The sequence below is a fragment of the Rhea americana genome, unplaced genomic scaffold, assembly GCF_003343005.1.
Source record: "Rhea americana isolate MKP2758 unplaced genomic scaffold, rheAme1 scaffold_552, whole genome shotgun sequence".
NCBI lineage: Eukaryota > Metazoa > Chordata > Aves > Rheiformes > Rheidae > Rhea > Rhea americana.
In genome coordinates, this window is record NW_028186704.1 from 119450 (window position 1) to 136364 (window position 16915).

General features: G+C 50.1%; 1 protein-coding gene and 1 long non-coding RNA gene across 2 annotated transcripts in view; both read right to left on the bottom strand.

The window, feature by feature from the left end:
• Positions 1-8416, bottom strand: part of LMAN1 (lectin, mannose binding 1) — a 62580-nt gene extending 54164 nt beyond the window's left edge. The window contains exon 1 of the mRNA XM_085318784.1: positions 8212-8416. Coding sequence (XP_085174910.1) covers positions 8212-8416 — 205 coding nt within the window. The remainder of the gene's footprint in view (positions 1-8211) is intronic.
• Positions 8417-15639: 7223 nt separating this feature from the next.
• On the bottom strand, positions 15640-16887 carry LOC146587941 (uncharacterized). Its single transcript, XR_014897537.1, has 2 exons — positions 16146-16887; positions 15640-15928 (listed from the first exon to the last, which is right to left on the bottom strand). It is a non-coding gene; the product is annotated as an uncharacterized LOC146587941 (long non-coding RNA).
• Between the last annotated feature and the right edge of the window lie 28 nt (positions 16888-16915).

Genomic DNA, 16915 nt, shown 5'->3' on the forward strand with positions numbered 1-16915 from the left:
CACACTGTGCCGGCGGCCGCCTTCGCGTGCACGCCGTGCCGGCGGCTGCCTTCGCGTGCACACACCGTGCCGGCGGCTGCCTTCGCGTGCACACACCGTGCCGGCGGCTGCCTTCGCGTGCACGCCGTGCCGGCAGCTGCCTTCGCGTGCACACTGTGCCGGCAGCTGCCTTCGCGTGCACACACCGTGCCGGCGGCTGCCTTCGCGTGCACACCGTGCCCGCAGCCGCCTTCGCGTGCACACCGTGCCGGCGGCTGCCTTCGTGCACACACCGTGCCCGCAGCCGCCTTCGCATGCACACCGTGCCGGCAGCTGCCTTCACGCGCACACGCCGTGCCGGTAGCCGCCTTTGCGTGCACACACCGTGCCGGCGACTGCCTTCGCGTGCACACCGTGCCGGCGGCCGCCTTCGTGCACACACCGTGCCGGCGACTGCCTTCGCGTGCACACCGTGCCGGCGGCTGCTTCCCCGTGCGGCGGGGAGGCTGTGGCAAGGAGAATTTGAGCAGAATGTCAGAAGAAGCTGTATTTGTTCCGACTGCTGAGTACCGASAGCGTGCGCCAGGGACGCTGCAGCGTCTCCCTGGGCTCTTCRGGAGCAGCTGCTGCTGTGCCGGCCTGGGGCCGGGCAGCACACGTGGCCTCTTGGGCTTCCTCCTTCCCTCCCGCGCCCYGTAACAGTCCTTGCTCTCCTTTATTTCTCACATTTCTCTCCCCCAGGCTAAAAAGGTCACGACAGTATSTAATTTAGCATCAACCTCAAGTGGGTTCAACAGTACACTACAGGACTTGAGCAATGTTGGAAGTGGTAACTCGTCTGCATGTGAAAATGCTCTACAGATTTAGGCAGGGTCAAAGAACATCCTTTTTTCTGGTTATTCTCATTGTAAAGAATCAAAAGTGACTGTAAAAGACTTGTACGTATCAACAAAGCGTTCATCTGGTGCTTGGAAAGCCAAGAATCACGCTACGTCTGTGGCTCCCCCAGTCTACACCGACACCAAGGTTTCCACAACAGCGTCCTGGTTCGAGTCGGACCACGAGGCCATTTTCTTGCAGCCTGCCCTGGGGCAAACCCCTCGGCTGCGAGCGGTCCCTTGCACGGGGCTGTGGTGCGTGACGCTCCATCGCAGAGGACTGCTGAGCAAGCTCCAGTAAAGCTTTCATTTGTGCCAAAAATTGCTAGGAGGTTCTCTGGTATGAATTTATCTAGATATGGAACAAATAAAAATAATCTCCTGGCTTACAGAGCTCAGGCTGCAAAGTAATTTTGGTATCTATCTTCTCTAAGTTTTATTAGCRTATTTATGCAGTCTCAAAATCCCAACAGCACTGAAGAGTTAGATTTAAAGAAGCATTTAATTTAACCTGATTCCTGGCAAGATTCAGTTCARCATTTGATTTGGCAGATATGCCTGCCAAAATTTTACCAAGGGTACTAAATTAACCCTGAAATTAATCAAGACACTCCACAAATTAGGAAGAAAATGCACAAGCAGTGTTGTGGTCAAACTCTGGAGCTTCCAYGCAGACATTAATATTCTGCAAATTTTTGACTTCCCAAATGATTCCAGCCTTTTTCTTTTCAGCAATTTTGTTAAGGAAACACTGTTAATGTCCCATAGAAAGGGAAATAAGTGCTTTTCACTGTACAGAAAGCTTTATGTTCATGTTTGTTTTGATTTCCACATGAAATTGCTGATTAGTTAACTGAGTTACCTGAGTATGAGATAAAGGCAAGACACATCCTTCTTGCCCGGTAGTTCAGGGAAGCCATCACAGCCTTTTTTTTTTTTTTTTTTTTAGAAACAATTTGCTAATTATTATTTCCAGAGCAGGAGTAAAGCTAAGATACAATGCTTACTCACTAATTAATAAAACGCATCTGTCCTTCTATAACGTACTTAGTATAGGATGCTAGGTTTCAAATAGATACATGAATTAGATGTCCAAATCCACAGGCACCTGAATAAGTGAGCTGCTGAGAGCTTAGTACGTTTGAAGAATCAAACTACAACCTAACTTTGGACTAAAGCAGCTGAAGCCCAATGGTAATGATTTGTAGTTTGGTAATTCTAGCTTTCAGAAGCCTGCACAGGAAACTGGTAAGAATATATCACCATGCTAGAATTCTTTGTTATCCCCATGGGGCAAGCAGAGCTGCGTGGCAGCTCAGGCTCTGTACCAGCCTGACCTCCCCCTTTTTGTGCTTTACTGAAGTCTAGGGCTTCAGAGTGTCAACATTCAGTCAGTTCTTCACAGATTTGGCAGGGCAGTTTAAATGTGGAACAGCCTTACTTTCCTCCGTCACACCTTAAGACCCTCTTCTGCAGCTCAGGACGGCTGTGCTCAAGTTGAATTTTATTAAAATGAACAATTGTCCCCTTCATGTCTATCTCAAGCAGGGATGAGCTAAAATGATTTTAAAACTTCTGAACCCCTTTGAACATTAGAAGCTGTAGAATTTAGAATCTTTTAAAGTAAGTGACCTGGAAGTGAACCATGAAAAACACGGAAGCATCCCAGGCTTTGAACTTTGGCTTCTTGAGTGCAGCCTCTGGGGAAGCTGCTCATGTGATCCTGATCTCTGCCCAACTTGAACTGCCCAATTTTCTCACTGTTACCTTTCTCTATCTCTTTCGGGAAGTTTTTTTTGCTTGTCAGGTGTCATCTCCCTCCTTGTTCTTATTCTCTTTCTCCATTACACTTATCTGCCTCCGGACAACACGCCTTCCCCCAGCAGCCGGGCGTGCTTTCAGATACTTCATTTCTTCTCTGATGCAATACAACTGCCTCAACGGGCAGGACAATGTAAGGAACGACCCCTAAAGCATCAGCTGAATTACTTGGAACAGCTCCTTTAAATGTCAATGCTTYTCTCCCTTTTCATTCAAGGAAACAAGACCAAGTCTCAAATCGAACTAATACAAAGCAAGGGATTTTGCTYGAGTATTACACGAGTATTCACTAAATCAGGAGCTATGCCTTGAAATGCAAATTCCCTCAAGTTTCCTTAAGAATTTCCTTCTATGAGAGGTACCAAAAAAAAAAAAAATCTGTGACATGGAATTATTTTTACATACAATGTCACATTATATTACTTGATTCCTAATATTCAAAAAGCCCTGGAAAGCAGAGATAGACAATCTCTGTTGTGCACATAAAAAGTTTTGATGTGCACAGCATTCCTTTCAAGTACTTCTGAAAGTAGTAACATGTGAAACTGAAAAATAAAATTTCCCAGAATTTCTTTAAACTTGGGGAAATAAAAAGCTGCTGTGTCCACCCTCACAGAAGAAAACTCCTCTACTTCTGGATTTAAATGGACTTGGCATTATGTTTGCCTTTGGTCTTCCTGGCTGACTCATTTGTCATTATTTCTTTGCAGAGGAGGGACCTTGTTGTTGAAGGTAACGCAGATGCATACCCATTTTCTAAGGTTTATTGGCATCAGTTTCTCTTATGCAGCAGACGGATGGTGGAGCAGACATTTCCCTGGCTTGGCTTCCTCAGTACACCTGAGCATTTTGGACAGATCAGATCCTCCTAAAGAGATGCCCTTTCTCGCTCATGTCTTACCTGTTCTCCTCCCTTCCTTCGTCAGCTCTTAGCGCAGCCCTGCCTGTGCTAATAAGCCGCTTGCCAGTGTACCTTTCCCAAACGCCTGCTGGCTCCCAGGGCCATTGCTAGCTGGTGCCAGCAGATAGCCTTCGCCGGGTCTTCTCCGGGCCTCTGGGCTGCATTTGCCTGCTGAACGRAATCAGTCACACCTGAACATCCCAGCTGGAGAAATGTGAGCTCAACCACGAGCACAGGGGGTCAGTTGAAGGCAGTCCTATTTCTGCAGAAAAGGGTTGGGTGTCACATGCCAGCACACCTACGGTGCCACGTCCACTCAGCTAGGCAGACGTGCCCGCACGGAGGGCAGGCTGCGAGCAGACACGCACGGGCTCTCGTTGCGGTGCTGTTGTCACCCTGCCTAACATCACCGGCATAGCTGTGCAGCCTCCTCACATATCACCACCTGGATGAGTTTCCCTCYGCTGTCCAATCCCACCACCCCGATAAATCAGCAGCAGCCCCACAAGACAGAACGGGGCTGGCACCAGTCCAGAACCAGTAGCTCAGGCCTTTTACTTCTGCAGCAACAGAGCTTGGTACTAGGACATGTGTATGCCAGCTAAATATGGAGAAATAGCCCTGCCTAGTCCAGGCTTTTGAGGCCTCTCACAGGAAAAATGATCCAAGACCTTGTATGAGACAGGCACTTTAAATGCCAAAGTTCACTGCTTTGCATCAACAGAGACTCTGCTGTAATTCAAGACAAGTCATGGTAAGGACGTGTCCACGCTACAGGTTTGGGCAGCATGAAACAGMGTTTTAGCTAGTGCTAAATTAGTAAGTTAATGGGGACAGGAAGAGCTAGTGAGCACCCAGCCTGCTTCCCCACATTGGCATCCTGGGGTGTCAGGGCAAAACGTGATGGATCACAAGGCTGCATCGTCTCCGAAACCCCCTGTGGCTGCCAGATGTTGAATAAAATCAGCATGTTGAGGTTCTTGGTTGATTTTGCTTTTCCTTGAGCAGGTAGTTCTACTGTAGCTCCAAAATGTGTGTGTTCACAGGCAAATCACTGCAAGCATATTGCAATTGCCCTTTGAAGATACAGATGTGCATAGCCCGTTAACACATTTGCGTTCTCCTGCCCACTGAGCCCCTTTGCAGACGCAGCTCAGATTCCCACTCSCTTTCTCCTGTTTCAACACAGTCTACGAGGCTCAGCCTTACTCTTCCACAGGACAGCTGGCAGCTCCTGGCAGCTACATGCCGGGGGGGTGAGGGGGGTTGAAGTGATGAGTGAAAACCTGCCCAGTCTTCCCTGGGAATGTTTCCTTCCAAGCCTGTAGTATTTTCTGAGCCTTCTGTGGTACCCTTGAGGTATTTCCTTTGGCAACTGGAAGCTGTCACCCCCCTGTGCCTTTGCCTTTTCCTTTCACAAGAACACTGAAAACAAGCTGTACTTCCATTTGAGAGGGCTCAATTATTTAACATTAATCCAAGTAAATTTGTGCTGAACTAACATTTCCTGAGGGATCAGTATGAGGAGAGCCAATTTCAGACTCCAAGGGACAGAAGGGCAGGAAGAAGGACGGAGGGGAAAGGYGAGGAGGATACGCTCGCCTGTCTCTGCTGCTTGCTTCCCCTGTGCAAGGTAATGAYGGCAGCAGCGGCAGGCAAGCAGTTGTGACGGTCATCTTCCCACGCATGGCCATGCCACTGCACTGAGGATATGCTGTCAGCTACTACCTCTCATGCAGAGACAGCTGGCAAACTCCTTCCTAGGTCAGAGAAAAGAGACCCCGCTGATGGCAGGAGCCCCTAGCCCAGGTTAGGTGAACTGAGACTGTACTGGGAACAGGTCCCAACACAAACTGAAAGATGCTTCTGTTCTGACAGGCGCAACACCAAAGCAGATACGATTTTGCCCTTGCTATGTGACATCTACTCCCTGCACTTTTCAACTACTAAGCTACTTGCATCTTCTGCAGGCAGAGAGATGGTTTCCATGCCCTAACCTACAAAAACTGTAGGAGGTGGTTTAGGCACCACTAGTCTTCTCATTAGCAGCAGGACTTCTGGGCTTAGCTGAGTGCTTCCTCCCTTTCCACCCCTTTCAGGTGTAGTTGGGCTTCACTCGCCCGCTGTGTGTGCCACCAGGCTCCAGCTGATGAAGCAGCAGCTAGCAGGACAGGGAGCACTGGGAGTCAGGGAAGTGTCCCGGAGGCTCTCTTCCCACTTTGTGCCTTAAGCACAGGACCATTTTCCCCTCCAGAAAATGATGATCATTCCTGTTTAAACCAGTGCATGACTGACCATGCGCATTAGAAGGGGGGAGTGGGGCTTGGAAGCACCTTCCCAACTGCAGCGGGGCAAGAAGCAAACTGGGGGAGGAAATGGGGAGAAGCCAGAACATGTTTAAAGATTACATTTTGTCTATGGGAAAYGTAGTGGTGACCTGGCACTCCACAACATGCGGTTTTACACCCCATGTTACATTGGCTTGTGGCAAACCAGAAGATTTTAAYCCTGGGGAAACAAAGAAACCCGAGGAACAACCTCGCACAAGCACCCTGTGAGAACACAGCAACTTAGCAGGCAGCACAGATCTCTGCGGGTAGAATCACACCTGCCTTGAAAAGCATGTTAATATTTTAAGTATATAAATCATTAAAAAGCTGATACTTGCCCAATTAGRGTTAAAGGGAATCTAGCTTTTTCTCTTGGGACTGTTCAAAGCAAAGGTGTCTGCTTTGGTGTTTATTTTATAGATGCATGGCTCTTGGAACACATYTTGAGGAATTAATTGTAACTTGGTTCATTAGGAAGTTTCTTACTGCCAGCTAGTAAGAAATCCGTTTTCATGACAACCAAAAGAAAAGCAAGTGCCCATGCATAAGAGTGAAAGGAATCCTGTTTAGAATGTGAATAGGGGTACAAATTACAAGGAATAAGCACATACCAAGCAACTGTCTGTTTGCAAACTGCTTTTTCTAACTGTGGTTACATACAGGCAAAAAAGAAAAAAGAAYAAAAGTGGGGAAAGGGCAGCTTTGATTGTTAATTCCCCTTCAACAAAAATAAATACTCTGAATTGTCTTAATGAAAGATACTTTGTCTTCCTAAGCTGATCACTGTATGTTTTATAGTTAAAGCTCCTTCATCATCTCCTTCTTTTTTCCAGTGTGAAACTGTTCAGCAAAAGAGTTGTGAAGGAACTGGAGCATTGCCTGGCRGTACTCAGCCCATGACCGAGATGACACATTTGTCACTGTTGGCCATCCTTTCCCTGCAGCCCCAAAGCTAAAATTTGCTTGTAAAAAAAATGCAGACTTACAGCTACTAAGAGATTGTTCTGTGCTTACATGTCTGTGTGCACCATACATAACAAACAAATTCAGATATGGCAGAAGATTGTGTTTAGCATAAGCCTTTGCAGTATCATTTTCAGAAACCTTGCAGAATTATTTTTGCCTGCTGCTAGGCAACATCAGCAATAGCCCAAGTATTTTTTGTAGTCTCCCTTTAGGCCTCAGAGGACTTGCAGGAGCAGGAAACTTCAGAACCGGTCTAGAAATGCAGCAGGCRGTATCAACCCACCTGTAAAAGAGGTGTAAGGCACCGAGTATCCAATGTTACTCCAAACTCTTTTTAGGAAATACCTATGGACCTTTGCGTGCCTCCGCSGCGGCGCAGGGCTGGGGGCCACAGGCAGGCGCAGCGCTGTGCCGCGGACGGGCTGGCCAGCAGCACCAGCCCCAGCAAGGGAGGTGGCTCTGGTGGTGGCTTGCTTCCAAGGCCCCTCTTGGTGCACTTTGACAAGCCGTAAACTGGGGGGAGCAGAAGGCTCCTGYGCCGGGGGAATGGGGTGAAGGAAAAGCAGTACTCACCCAGCCAGCCGCAGGCGGCAGCCCCATCTTGCCCCAGAGCAAGAGCGTTTCTCCTCCCAAAGGGTGGCCTGGACTGCAGGTCACAGCTGCTGGATGTGCCATAGGTGTTGGGGCTAATTCTCACTAACCTGCTTCTGCCTGGATATAAAAGGAAAGAAATACAGTTACTTTGAACTTGAAACCTTTCCAGCCTAGTCTAAGACACAAGTCTAATGTGTCTAATGAGGCCATGGTTTCTCAGTGTGTGATCTGCAGGGGTGGAGTGGGCATGCGGCATGGTCACCTGGACACCTTTCTCTGCCATGCTGCTGCACCAGGGGTCCACCACAGCCCTGCCAGGGCCACCTCGCATGGTGGTTGTCCACCACAGCCCTGCCAGGGCCAACCCACGTGGTGGGTGTCCACCACACACACCCCCTGGCCTGTGCTCTCCTGGGGCAGGCGTGAGCCTCACCTCGGCCCCCTCTGCCAGAAGCAGAGCCTGCTGCTGGGGCCGGCTGCACAGGACGGACCTTGGCAGCTGGGCACCACAGCTGGTGGCACCAACCTGAGCCCGAACCACGCAGGCACCCGCTGCCACCCAGGCTGTGGCAGGGCCGTCCGCCACGGCAGGGCCCGCGTGCTGGCAGGCCGGGTCGGCAGCACGGGTGGCACGCAGGCAGCGTTACCCCACGAGCTGGTGCGCAGGGCATGCGTCCGCAGCAAGGGGCAGGAGTCCTGCAGGGCACGGCGTGGCAAGGCACAGCACGGCGCGGTGCCGCACCGTGTGGCATGGCGTGGCGTGGTGTGGCGTGGCGCTGCACAGTGTGGCGTGGCGTGGTATGGCATGGCATGGTGTGGCGTGGCATGGCGTGGTGCCGCACCGTGTGGCGTGGCGTGGCGTGGTATGGCGTGGCATGGTGTGGTGCCGCATAGTGTGGCATGGCATGGTGTGGCGTGGTGTAGCACAGTGTGGCGTGGCACGGCATGGTTTGGCGTGGCGTGGCGTGGCGTGGTGTGGCACGGCACGGCACGGGGGCAGCTCGTAGGCCACGCAGCGGGCAGCGGCGCCCTCCACACAGCGCGCAGGGTGCCGGGGCCCTTGCGCGCTCCCGGCGCTGCCCCCTCTCCGCGCAACGCCGCCGCCGCCTCCCGCGCTCCCGCCCCGCCGGCGGGGCCCACGCGCGGCAGGACCCACGCGCGGGCGGGCGCGGGCGCACACGCGGGTCCCGGCTGGCGTGGTTGGGGGCTTGTTTTTTCCCTTTTCCGTAAGCCCTCATTAACTCCACTCATGCTGTCTCGCTCGGTTTGCCGGTGCTTAAGCAGTGCTTTTTTAAAAAGCGCCCAATTAGCACCTCATCAGCTCCAATTAGGGGAGACAAAGGCAGTGTAAAGATAACTCAGTGAGAGGGGCGGCCCAGCGCCGTGTAAGCGCCSGGGCCGGCGGCGCGCACGCAGCGGCTCCCGCCGCGGCCCGTTCTCCCCTTTGCTCCCCGCCGGGCGCGCTTAAGCCTCTCCCGGCTGGGAAGCGGGGCCGCCGCGGAGTCCCAGAGCCCGCGTCGGGGCTGCCTGCCCACAGCTCACCGAACAGGGCCCGACAGCCCTGCTGGTCCGCCCGGTGCTTCCTTAAACTTAGGCCTCCACAATAGCCTGTTTTCAGAGCCCGGGCAGAGTAAGTTAAAGGCTGGCTTTATACTCATTAAGTGTTCTGCTTGTACTGTCTTCTAATTACATGGCAGGGCAACAATGTATTTTTTTTCAATGGAGTTCTTTGGAGCAGTTAATTTGGTGCCTGTACTAAATGCCCCAAAACATTAATTAGTGTGGAAGGAACCCTAATTTCCTCAGCAGCTTTCCTCTCCATTTACTTCCCTTGTTTTCACATAGGCTTGGATGAGCCTCTATAATGAAATTACCTCATTAATGCCTTTATTCTTGCAGAGTAACTCATTCAAGATCTACCATTTAGTTTTAATTTAATGCTGTCAAAAGCAAAAGGTGCATTCATGTCTTTGATTAGTGCATTTTTTTCTCTGTAAAGAGTGGACAGATTTAAATTATTAAGATGGCAAGTAGTGAGTTATAATTGGATACAAGCAGCACTTCAGTGAATATTAAATGCTTTCAAAGCCTGGCCTATGTAGTCTAGTGACTATTAACTGTGTCCAGCAAGTTATTCTGTGGGTTTTGAATTAACGGCACCTTAGCCACTGTGAAGCAAATTAAGTTTAATTTTGTTTATAAAAACCAGTGGAGTTGCATTTATCAACATGACATGTGGTTGTAGCAGAGTTCAGGTTTTCCCATTGTCCTATACTGACCTCCTCACTTGGCTACTACTGCTAACACAGGGTCTCATCCTGTACTTCACAGTCAGCGAAGTCTAGCGGGAGGCTTCGCTATGCCTGGCAAACAGGATAAGGCCTTTCATTTGCTAGAACCACTCAGTTTTTAGTAGTCAAGAGAAAACCCTGCATTTGACCACACTTTTSCCCTCCTCCACATTTGTTCAACACTTTCTAGGCAGGGATCTCACAGCATTTTCCAGACATGGGGATAATTTTGCATAAAATTGCATAAAAATTACAAAACTGCAGAAAATTGCATGAAAATTACAAAAGAAAAAAAAGAGATATTGAAAAGTTCTACCCTGGGGCAGTATGGAAAAAGGAATGTATTTTCACAGCAATGCTTTTATGTGCACAAAATGGAGCAGAATCCCAGACTGTTTGCATTGCTTTGCTTCATAAGGAAGTTTTCTGCAAATACGGTGGTCAGCCTGGAAGTGGCTGTTCTCGGTACGGATGGAAAATGTGTAGCCTGGACAGCTGCAACACAGCTTGCTCTCTCCATGTGTATCAGTTCTTTCCCAAGGTGGTCATTTCTATGAACAAAAGTGTGGCAACACTAACATTTCCTCTGCTGTTCTAGATTGTGAGAAGCTTGATCCCTGGCTACTGAGAACTTCCATCAGCTTCAGTAGATTTTGAATTAAGCCCTTCTTCATTATTTTACTCTTAATTGTTTARTGCTGGTACACTGGTAAACTGATCTAAAGCGCTATGTTTCCGTAAGGATGAGGATTTCTGGCTTGTTTCATCCCAGGACAGAACGTAGCAGGATCTTTAAGCAAATGACAGTCTTTGGRTTTTGTTCTTCAGAAATACTGTCTGAGAAACGGGGCCTGCCTTCTGAAGGCGTAGTGGGAAGTATGCAAGGGACACATCTTTATGGTAAATATTTTAAATGAGGATTTTTGTGTAAAATTTCAGTCCAGCTTTAACTATTGCTTTGCTTTAAAGCTTAAATAGAACAGTAATTTTTATAGATACAAGCAGTTCCTGCTGTGGGTTTTTGGTTCGCTTGCAGGCACAATTAGGATCAGTCAGAAGATTGCTTGCTTGCAGAGTACAGTGGCACAAAGTGTGCCTAATATTAACGGTGAATGCACACTTACAAAGTCTTTTGATACTAGCAACTCACAGAGCAGAATTTAAAATCTGGCCCTTGATCTTTAATTCTCTCTCTTCTCCTTCCTTTTATTTACAAGTCACAAAATATTTGAGATACATTGGAAAAACATGTATATCAGAAGCCTTGAGCGGTCTCCAGCCTGCCTGGCAGGTGCTTATTACGTGTTTCACTGGGGCTGCGGTGCTCCCAGAGGTTAGCAATCACAGACGCACATAGGTGGGACAGGACCTCTGGAGAGCTCTGCTCAAAGTAGATACGATTATATCAGCTTGCTTTGGGCTTGTCCAGTCATGCTTTGAATATCTCCAAGGATGGAGATTCTACAAGCTCTCTGGGCCCCTGCTGCAGCATTTACCCACCAGCAGGGTGAAAAGTTTCCCATATATAAATATAAGGAAATTATAATATCATTAATTATGTTATAATTCGTTATCTCATACCATACTATATAATGCACAACACAAAATATATTACAATACATATTACACAGTTGTTATATGATCATTGCATTCCTATTTTATTTAAGCAATATAATTGTATAAAGTATGTAAAGTTCCAGCGTGTCCCCATCATCTCTTGCGTTGTCACTGTGAACCTCTGAGAAGAGCCTGCGTCTCTTCTCAGGCCACCTTTTCCCACGGAGCGAGCGTGTCCAGGTCGCGCCGTGCGTGGCGCGAGAACGTAGCCGGGGTGGCGAGATGAGGAGGAGCTGACCTGCAGGGTCCCTGCGCGGCCGCTCAGCAGGCCCCCCCAGCTGCCGCGCGCTGCTCGTGGCGCTCCGGGAGCACGTCGTGGGGCTCCTGGTCCAGCAGGTTCGCGGCTTCGCCGTGCTGCAGGCGCGACGGGGCTGGGGACTGCGTTCTGCGCCGAGGCCGGGCGGCACGAGCGGACGCGTCCCCGCGCTGCGCTCCCAGCCCAGGGTGCCCGGGCGCGCGAGGCCCCTGGAGCGCTAGGGCCTGGCGGGTCGCTGCTTTGCTGACCGGCCGCGTGCGTGCGGGAGGCTGGGGAGCTGTAAACGCTGTTTGAGGGCAGGTGCGCAGCAGAAGGCAGCAAAACGTGCAGGGAAGAAGCTGTGACGCGCGGTCCGTCGTCAGCGATCGCCAGCGTGCAGCGTGGCCTCGTGCGAGCTGCCAAGCCGGGCTTCTCCTAGCGCCCAGCAGCGCTCTCCAACAGCCCCGGGTTAGTGTGGCGACGAGCGTGCGCGCAGGACTGGGGGAGCCGGTTCGGTCCCTAGCTCGCCTCGGCGGGGCGTGCGTGTCTCAAACAGTCGCCTCGTCTTTCTAGGAGAGGGGTGAGGAAATGGTTCTCCACACCCCCATCCTTCCTTCGGAAAACGGGCATCGTGCAGAGAGGAGTCGGAAGAAGCAGGCAAGGCCCCGGCTGTGCCCTGGGGCTGCCTTCTCCTCCGCTGCCCCTGAGATCGGCAACCAGGAGCCCCCTGTCCCAGGTGAGCGTCCTCGCTGCGGGATACGGTGCTCGTGTGAGCCCCCTGACGGGCTGCCCTTCTGCTCCCTGTGCTCAGGGCACGCAGCAGACCCACAAGGCCGCCGGGAAACTGGTTTACCGAATGAGCAAGTTACATGTGGTGAACGCAGGGGTAAAACTGAGTTGCTACAGACAGCGGCTCAGTGAAGAGCTGGGCCTGCTGTGACCGCCGATCCCGAGCCTGAGCGCCTGAAGCCGCTGTGGGACGCAGGCGCCACCGTTAAGGACGCCTCATCTTATGCTCGGGGAGAAGCCTAGGCAGGTAAAAGGAAGCACTAGGTGTGAGCAGCAGCAATCACAACCGAAAAAAAGCACAACGAAAAATGCAGTGACGGTTTGAACACATTAATTCCTCAGCAAATATGGGAATGGGAAGAAATAGCAGAATCTTGCCATACAGGGCAGACGCAAGGAGAAAGCACGTGTCCAAAGTGGGCAGTGTCCCAGGCAACGGGCTGAGCCCGGGGGCCTCGGGGAAATCCTGTGCCGGCCGGAAGAGATGACAGCAGGCGGGGATGGCCCGCGCCTGCCGGCCACAGCACACGTTTTGAGGGACCGCTTCACGGGGCAGACGCGCCGCGTTCGGGCGGCTGCTGCGTGCTCCTAGACGGCTTCCACCTCTGGGCTGTTCAACTGATGGTGGAGCCAAGCAACAAATTAAATGGGGGGACTGAGCTATATTAAAAGTATTCCCTGCTCCTGTTTGATAATTTAATTTGGATTTTCTTGATTGAGTTCATTGCATGGTTCCCCTGTGCATGCACCAGCATTGCTGGGTAGGAGGAAGCAGAAAGAGCAGTGGGGAAGGAGGGGACAGGCTGAAAGGACCTTAACCACTGATGGAAATGTGGCCTTGAGCAGGAGAGACTTTAAAGCAGCTTTAAGGAAGGACACACACCTGAGGAGCATATCTTTGCTATCTATTTTAGAACAAGGGCTCTTAACATAGGCAGTCATCTGCAAACTGGAAAATTAAGTACATAGCAATAAATGTAGACTTTATGTGGAGGGAGCTTTTATATTCCAGGCAGTGAGAATATTTATTAAGCTAATGTAGTCCATACAGAATCACAGAATCAGTAAGGTTGGCAGGGACCTCTGGAGATCATCTAGTCTGACTCCTCTGCTCAAGCAGGGTCACTTAGAGCATGTTAGACAGGGTTGCATCCAGGCGGGCTTCGAATATCTCCAGAGAAGGAGATTCCACCACCTCTCCGGGCAACCTGTCCAGTTTCTTCTCACAGTGAAGAAATTCCCCCTCACGGTCAGGCAGAACTGCCTGTGCTTCAATTTCTGCCCATTGCCTCTTGTCCTGTCACACGGGACAACTGAAAAGAGTTTGTCCCTGTCCCCTTGACACCCTCCCTTCAGGTACTTGTACACACTGATCAGATCCCCCCTCAGCCTTCCCTTCCCCAGGCTGAAGAGGCCCAGCTCTCACAGCCGTTCCTCCTAGGGCAGGTGCTCCAGCCCTCTGAGCATCCTCGTAGCCCTGCGCTGGACTCTCTCCAGTAGCTCCATGCCTCTCTTGAGGATGAGACCGCAGAGCATGAGTGCCCCCTTTTGCTCTAATGAGACTTTAAGAGCTGTAAAGGAATCGTATACAGMAGAAAGGCTTCACAGCAGTGAAAAATGACTTTTACTGCAGAAAAAGTGGCACGTACAGGGAATGTTGAGGAAGCTGGGTGGGCCTGTTGTGAAGCACTAACACTGGAAAAAGAGAGCAAGGAAAACTAAGAGACATATGCAACAACAGGGCAGAAGGGAGAGCAGGCAGAAGTTCTTGGTGTGTTTGTCTGGCCCCCCAAAATGGCTGAACGTATAGTATCAGAAGGATCTAGCCGTATGTATTGCTGAGGCTTTGGAAAGAGACTGAAAATAACATTTCTGTGACACAGCACAAGAACACGGGAAATATCACTGGGCCTAACCAAGTTGGGCACTCTGTCTGGTGGGACAACAAGCAGTTCTGCCCAGGGGAGCAYGTGTGCCCAGCTAGTCTCTACTGCCCCCTCCTCCACATTCCCCATTCTCCACTGCTTCTGGGTGAGGGTGCCAGGGAGTGTCCAGGGCTGGTTGCTCCCTATGGGAAGGGGACCCAGGAGCTGTCGGGACAGTGAAGCTGAAAGGCAGCATGTATCCTACAACTGAGATAATCCATCACTGAGATGGGTGATGGGAGTTAAATACAACACCAGATTTCTCTACGAACCTCTCTAGGTAARCAGACAAAATTCAGAATGATGAGTAATGTGTCTGTGTACAGCCTGCACTTCACTCACTGGATCTCAAGAATCTTCTTACTTGGACACACTTAGCTATTTCTCTCCACCTTAGACTTCAAGAGCCTTTAATGGCTTCTAAAGGCAGATAAAGTCCTGTCCTGGCATAATCTTTCCTTCTGTCCGCTGGAACCCTGGATGTCATCTACACTCGATACTTCAGAGGAAATTTTGTTACTGCATGTGGTGCCTGCACTGGTGAATTCCTATATATGACCTGGGGCTACACAGAATACCTAGTCAAGCCTTCTATTCAGTCCGATCAAAAGAGTTCTGACACAACAAAGCATTTAGCTGAATGCACATTTCACTATGAATAGTACAAATATTTGGATTCAAGTGTACATCRGCAGCAATCAACTGAAATCTTAATAATGAAGGCCTGTGGGAACTAAATTGGGATGAAAGAAGAGGAAAAGATTCTTTGTAGGGATAAGTCAGGACATAAAGACATGGCTGCTCTATGTAAGCAGGTCAGCTGTGTTCTGCACAGAACCAGAAATGTGAAGGAACAGCAGTATTCTCCCTAGCCCCTGCATCCCAAGAATCAGGTGGTTATGGTGATAGCAGGCTGAAAATTTATACCTACTGATAAAACCTGCCCAGAACTGGTGGGCTCAGTGACTACAGTAGAAGAGAGCTAGTGATTAATGCAATGCTTTGGCGTGAACAGTCTGTGGTTGATGTATTTACATGTGAAATACATGGGGGCTAACAGAGGCAGCAAGTGACAGAGCCACAAATGAACCAAACAGACATTATCCTAAAGGAGAGCAACAGCTGCAACCTTAGAGAAAACTAGCTAGTTTGATGGTTCCTGTTTTAAAAAGAYTCGGTCCACATTTTTCTGGAAGAACTTCATTGAGGGATGAAGCAGAGCAACACCTATAAAGAAAAGAAAACGAGCAGAGAAAATTTACATGATTAAGCCATCACATGCACTTATCACACCAGGATAAAAAAAAAAAAANAAAGACTCAAATGCCTTAAAGAAACAGAGAGGAAACAGTACCAGAAAGATACTAACTGTAAAGTAAAAAAGATAAATATATATGAAAAAAAGACAAAGTAAAGACACCTTTCCTACACAAACACATAAGTTATGCTTCAGTGATGGGAGAAGGCACATTTTTAAYAAAATGTATGTCCAGCAGTACCTCTCATTTAGGATTCTGTTAAACAGGTGTCTGTTGGGGGCAGGAGCTGATTTATCTGTTGCACTTTTCTTCATTACATCATTATTCTAAATACTGAGAGACCCTGAAAACAGCAAAATGTACAATCTAACTAATTTGCAGCATTTGGAGCCACAGCAGATGTATCCAGCGCTTAAATAGGAAGGCATCCGTAGTGTCCTAGGGCACGGCATTGAAGTGGAGCACAGTCAGCTGTCCCTACTGCCTGCACAACAGGGTGACAGGCCGGGGCAGGGGCAAGACCAAAACCACTAGGTGTCACAACAAAGACTGGTCAGTACCTGCAAGTGCTTATCCACGCATTTAGAAACTTAACTGTGTTCACACATTTGTTCTTTAAAGATCAGGCCTTCATTCCCGACTCGGACAGAATGTAAGCAATACTGACATCTTGAGCCTGTAGTAAGCACCTTCAAGAATACCTTGAAGTGGCTTAGCCAGCAGAAGAACCTGGGATTCCCTATACAGCCTCCGCTCCCCTCCTTTCAACCTGGAAATACCTAAGTTGCCAGGTGCCTACTTTCACCAGCACGACCTTGAGCAAAATGCCTGTGGGCAAAATGGTGATCCCAACGAGGTCAACGACTTCAGTGGTCTAGGAAGCCACCCTCAGTTCTGCCCAGCAGTTCTCACAAGTCTTCTCTTTCCTGGTTAATCTCTTCAGCAGCCTGACAGCCCTTCTTATGGCATGGGGAACAAACAGGTACCCTTCTGGAGAGGGTCACAAGCACCCAGGTTAATTCCCTAGAGGCAGGTGTAGGAGTTGTCAAACCCGGCAGAGGTGAGGCTGCCGGAGTYCTGCGCGCCCAGGTCCAGGAGCGGCGAGGCCGAGCACAAGTCCCCAGGAGGCACATGCACACGCACGCACACGGCCAGCTGCACAGACCGGCCCAGGCGGACACACTCAGCGCTCACACAAACGCCAACGGCCGCCTGCGATCCCSTCCGGCCGATCGGACAGCAGCTCCCTACTCGGAAATACATGTCTGCAATGTGGATCCCACCCAGGAGCCGCCTTGGACACCCCCCGTCCAGCAGCTGCCCCGGGATC